The 6,000-nt window shown below is 39.4% G+C and overlaps 1 protein-coding gene across 2 annotated transcripts in view; it reads left to right on the forward strand.

Annotated features, from left to right (window-relative positions):
• Positions 1 to 3,944, forward strand: part of Gsdme (gasdermin E) — a 61,228-nt gene extending 57,284 nt beyond the window's left edge. For both annotated transcript variants that reach the window (XM_005366618.2, XM_026788980.1), the window contains one exon: positions 3,141 to 3,944. In XM_005366618.2, coding sequence (XP_005366675.2) covers positions 3,141 to 3,374 — 234 coding nt within the window. In that variant the 3' untranslated portion in view covers positions 3,375 to 3,944. The remainder of the gene's footprint in view (positions 1 to 3,140) is intronic.
• Positions 3,945 to 6,000: the final 2,056 nt, after the last annotated feature.

A 6,000-nucleotide genomic window follows, 5' to 3' on the forward strand; every position in this document is an offset into this window, starting at 1 on the left:
CAGTTTTGAATTCAGTAGAACTTTAGTGTTCTAAAGCCTGTGTCAATGTTCACCCCCTTTTCCCAAGACATAATCCAGCATGAATCTTTCTGCTAGTTTTTTTTTTTTTTAAGTATTATTTACATGATGAGTGTGTTGTCTGTATGATCCCCTCAAGGGTCAGGGAAGGGAGTCAGATCCTTTGGATCAGAAGCCGCTACCATGTGGGCACTGGGAACCAATAGTCCTTTAACTGCATGCTTAACTGCTCAGCTACGTCTCTGGCCCCCATAGGCTAGTTTCTGAATAAAGGCCTTAGCAGTGGTTCTCAGCTTTCCTAATGCTTACAACCCTTTAATACATGTTGTAGTGACCCCAGTCATAAAATTATTTTATTGTTTCTTCATAACTAATTTTACTACTACTGTGAATTTGATATGCATCCATAAGTTGAGAACCGCTGCCTTAGAGTCAATGGCAATGAATGAATCATTAGATACGATATATTGGTAACTAAATCTTTTTGTACACTGAAGTTCTGCACACATTAAATCAAAGGACCAAAATACTTAGATTTTTTTAACTGAAAAAAGAAATTGGTGTATCTAATCTGAGTCTTTTTTTTTTCATAGCAGTTTAGCCTGGAAGAGATTTTTTTTTTGTCTTTATAAAACCCTTGAAACTGATAGAGGTGTTAGCTGGTGACACTATAATTCCAGCTACCACTTTATAGCTTCTGTTTAAGGATTCATTCATGCTTATTCCTTAAAAAAAATACTCTTTGGAAACCATTACTATTCCCAAAGACACATTTTAGGAATCTCTCTTCTTGCAAAAATAAATAAATATAAAGGCAAAATCATGTTCATCTCCTCTTTGCTAAACCCAACTATCCACATACATTCTAACCTTGTCACTTTACCAGTTAACGCATGACCTCACTGTATTTCAACCCCAAGGTCCATTTTTAGTATAGGAACTATGAATATTAGCTATCTTTGGTGACCACAAGGGAATAAAATAAAATAAAAAAACAGAAATTATAAAAATACATGTTCCTAGTGACTAATAGATAACTGGAGAAATTCTAGAAACAAATGCAAGGAACACAACAAAATCCATGATCCACAGCAAACATAGCAGTGAAATCCCTTTCAAACAATGTTTCGAACAAGGCATATATCAGACAACAGAAAGATCTTAAGATTGTAAGCAACTGACTGCTGCAACTCAAGGACATAGGGAAAACAAGGACAAACCAAAACCCAAAGCACAGCAGAAAATCAAAACTTAGAAACACAGAAAGCTAGGTATGGGCAGACGAGGCAGGAGGATCATTGTGCTTTCCAGGCCAGCCTTATCTGTACAGTGAGTTACAAGACAGCCAGGGATACATACTGAGACCCTTTATCAACAAAACACACACACACACACACACACACACACACACACACAAAAAAAAAAAACCCACAGAAATCAAGAAAACAATCTGGTGTTTTGGAAGGAAAGCAAAATTGTCAAAACAAATTAGGTGTGTGCGCTGGTAGCAGCTGGGCACACTCTGAGATGGACGAGGACATTACACACAACAGAAGCAGAGGATCACAAGGAATGACTGCAGCAACTGCAGTGCTGCGAAACCGGAAACCTATGCAGGTATGTGCATCACAGCTAGCGGAGTCAAGAGAAGTATCAACTCTAAACAGGCCAGCAATGAGAGGGAAACAGTAACTGAAATTTCCTAAAGATAGTCTAGGAATTGAAGAGCTAATTTCAATGCTGCTTCCATTATTTGCAGGTGAACTCTGAGGAACTCTACCAAATGCATTATCCGGATACCCAGAGGAGACGAGACAACCACAGACTCATGTACAAATACTCTCAATAAAGTAGTACCAACTGAACTCAATAGCATCGCAAAATATAACATACCATAAGAAAAGTATTTACAATCTTCTGACAAGGGACTTCTCTGGATAATATAGAAACTCAAAAGGCCATATACCATAAAAACAATCCAATTAAAAAGTGAGCTAAAAACCTAAATGGATACTTCTCAAAAGATATACAAACTGCAAGTACATGAAAAAAAAAACCCACTACTGTCTCTCTGATCACCATGGAAACACAAATCAAAATTGCAATGTAGTAGCATATCATCCTCATTAAAATAACTATCATCAAAAAGATGTAAGAAATGTTAGAGAGGATGTAGAAAAAGAAAAACTCTTATATACTATTGGAAAGGATGTACTTAGTACAGCCATTATAGAAAACACAATGGAGGGCCCGAGTGCTGAAACTGCTGAGTGCTACCATGTCTATCTGAAGATGAAATATCAATAGATGTGTACTCCCATGTTTGCTGAGCCTATTCACATAGCTAAAATGTGAAAACAACCCAGATGTTCCTCAGCAGATGAAGGCCAAAGAACACACAGATAAATGCACAGTAGAATAGTATTCCCTTATAATAAATGAAAACGTTATTTATTGGTAGCAACATGGCAGAAACTGGAGATCATTGGTAAATGAAACAGGCCAGACACAGGACACATACTCTCATGCATTTGTGGAAATACTAAGTCAAACTCTTGGAAGAACAGATTAGAATCATGACCACTAGATTCAGATAAGAAGTGGGGAGGATGGCTGAAATTCTAAGGAGTTTCAAACCATGGACAGGTGGGATACTTCTGGATCTTCTTTAACATGGTAGGTTAGAGATAAACCACCATATTTCACAATAATTACAAGTGTATGAAAAATTCAACACAAAATGGTGTGTGGAGACGAAAGTTCTTATTGTCTGATTTTTATTACTGATTCTATATATGTACTGAATTACCCTAATATACCCCATAAAATGTACATATTTATCAGTAAAGCCAATATGAATCCTTATATGTGACATACAAAAGGTTCATGCTGATTTTTCTAACCTACTGGGCTAATCAGTTTAGAAGGTGTAACAGAATGGGGATTCACACAGGAATACAGACAAGGAAGAGAACAAGGCCTAAGGTCTTAGCATGAAGAAACATGTATCTTATTATGGTCACTGGTTTTCCTATCCTATTTGGAAGTTTTTAAGAAACGTATCTAAATTGGATTTTCTGGGACTTTTTTTGGTTTACATTTGTTTAAATTTGTCATTCCAGCTCCATGCTCTGTCTGGTGATAGGGTATGTGATTTTGAAGACCCCGCCTTGGCTCCTCTGAGAGATACTGAGAGGTTTGAGATTGTGCAGCGTTTGTTTGCCTCTGCTGACATTGCCCTGGAGAGGATGCAGCTGTCTGTGAAAGCCACCATCCTGAAGGACTCTTGCATCTTCCCACTAATTCTTCATATCACTCTAAGTGGGCTTTGCACTCTAAGTAAAGACCATGAGTAATGTCTTTGTCAGAACTACGTGCTACTGACCAAGGCTGAGTACTTTAGAGAATTGAGAAAATACTGTGGGATTTGGGTCCAAGCATGTTAAAAGATGGCCAGTGAATTCCAAAGCACAATAAGTGGTGACTAAATGCCTGCAAGCACTGTGCCAACAGTCAGTGACCCGGGAACCATGGTAAATCCTAACATTTGAGTTACTTGAGGGAAGAGTCAACGGCTTTGTACTTCACCCACCTGTCACCTTATTTTACACTCACTGCTGTTATACAAAAACAGAAAAAGTCTGAGACTTCAAAATTCATCTCAGGCTGTGAAAGCTGTAGGAAAGCAATTTCTCCTCACTTCTTTCCGACATGCTGTCTGTAACACAGTGACTGGGAGACTGTAATGCTACTTGAGTGTATGAAACAAAATTGTATTAAGGACACCTCAACATGGGGACTTAGATATATTCCTTTGATTTGACTTTGTTATGCTTTGATGAACATACTATGTCTGGAGCAATTCCAGTGGATTTTGGGAATCTGTCACATGCTGCCATTTCTATCAAAAGAAATTCTGAACTATGTATAGTTTGCTATTTATTCTGTTTTGATATCCTTCTGCTTCAGCGGATTTGGACAGTTTCCTCAAGCCTCCAGATTCCACTCAGAGTATCTGTTATTATAGACCAGACCCAATGCCTCTGGACTGAAGCAGCAGGGAGATGCAGTTTTTACTTTTACTTCACCCATATGGCCCCTTCACATTATGAGGAAGAGTAACAAAAATGAAATAAAATAAATATAGACTCCACCTTATGCAGCTGTCTTTTACAGGGCTATACCAGTGGGACTGCTCAGAAATAAAGTGATCACAAGTTAGGAAGGAAATGCAAATGTATGCAGTTGTGCAGAGTTGGTGCTGTGTCTCATCTATTTCTGATATAAGACATAAAAAGCATGCTATGGACAGAACATATATGAACCTACAGGTGGAAAACACACCTGGAAATGGAGTATTGCAATTCAGGGACTTTGTGACTAGGACAAAAGGCAAAGAAAAAAAAAAGTTATTTCCTCACCTTTATAATCTGGTTAGAATTTTGTATTATTCGAATTAAGAAAAAAACCCTGAATGATGGTTCATATAAAATAGGAAATATAAAAGGGACTGGAGACAGTTCAGTAGTAAGTGATGTACAAGCATGGAAACCTGAGTTGGCTCTCTGGCACGCATGTAGAATGCCAGACATTGTGATCACACCTGTAATACCAGCACTGGAAGGCAGTCTGGGCTTGCTTGCTTGCCAGAGTAGCCAACCAGAGGGCTTCAGTTTTAGTCAGAGAACCTGTCTGGGCAAAACAAACCCCAAATATGGAGAGCAGTAGATGAAGATATCTTTAGCCTCTATGTGACATGTGAACATACACACACACAAAGGGCACTTCTGGAGACTGCCTGCTGCACAAAGCCACACTGCAGTGTTTTGATGGGTCGCTGCCCTCTTCCTGCAGGCCTAGTATTAAGCTGTAACCCACAACAGGGCTGCTTGCTGAAACACATGGTGACTCTTTCCTGGGCAGATGGGAAGTGGCTATAGTGACTCATGCTGTCTAAGTTTAGGACTCCTGAGATTTTTTACCAAGAATGACCAGCCTTGAGGCCCATTCCCATATAGAATACATGCCTTAAATTTAGGACTCCTGAGATTGTTTACCAAGAATGACCAGCCTTGAGGCCCATTCCCATATAGAATATATGCCTTTAGGGCTGCAGCTCCAGGGAGTGGCACATGGTGACAGCTATCATTAAATCCTGATCTGCCATTAGGCCTCTGTTCTTTTATCATAGTTCTGTCAAATTGGAAAGATGGCCCTGGACAGCAAGCAACCAAAACAACACTGGTGTATCTTTGCTGTGTAAATCTTCCATCTGCCCACTCTTACCTCTTTAAATTGTTCAAGTGTAACCTGCGTCAAGACCTCAAAGAGATTAGAGGATGGTAGCATATATGGAATGCTTAAGCCCAATGCCTATATAAGTGTATAAACTGGTACCATTTTCTGTGTGAGGCTGCTTCCCTATGTGCGTTGGCCAGAACTAGGCACATATTATTAGAGGATTTTTCCTCTATTCATTTATATGTGCTCAGAGTGACTCCTCACTGCAAAGGCATGCTCATTCTACAATAGTACAGCACCTAACTGGCTCTTCCTGCAAAGGCTAAGTATTTCTCACTTGGACTATGCTTATTAACAGTGCAGCCACTAACAAGCTCTCTGACTTAAGATGTAATCATGTCTTAACTGCTAAAGGCTTCTGGCTTAAAATAACATATAGCTCAGAAGGGTTTTTTTCTCTTTCTGGGGTGTTGGCATGTGCCTAGGGCCATGTGTACATTAAGGTTGCAAAGCACTCCACCCCTAAGCTCCCACCCTTTTCAGCTGAACAGATTTAATGTTGTGATCTTTCTTTCCTCTTGACTAGTTAGGTCTCGCTCACTTTCTTGGGTGGTGGTCAGAGACTGCTGCTTCCATTCACCCCAAGGCAGAGTGGAAACCCGTGGCAGCACTCTTTGTTGTAATTCATGTTACTTAATAAGTCTTTGGTATACTTTTGTCTGGGTTCTTGTGGATTCACAT

Source organism: Microtus ochrogaster, unplaced genomic scaffold (genome assembly GCF_000317375.1).
Source record: "Microtus ochrogaster isolate Prairie Vole_2 unplaced genomic scaffold, MicOch1.0 UNK11, whole genome shotgun sequence".
Lineage (NCBI taxonomy): Eukaryota > Metazoa > Chordata > Mammalia > Rodentia > Cricetidae > Microtus > Microtus ochrogaster.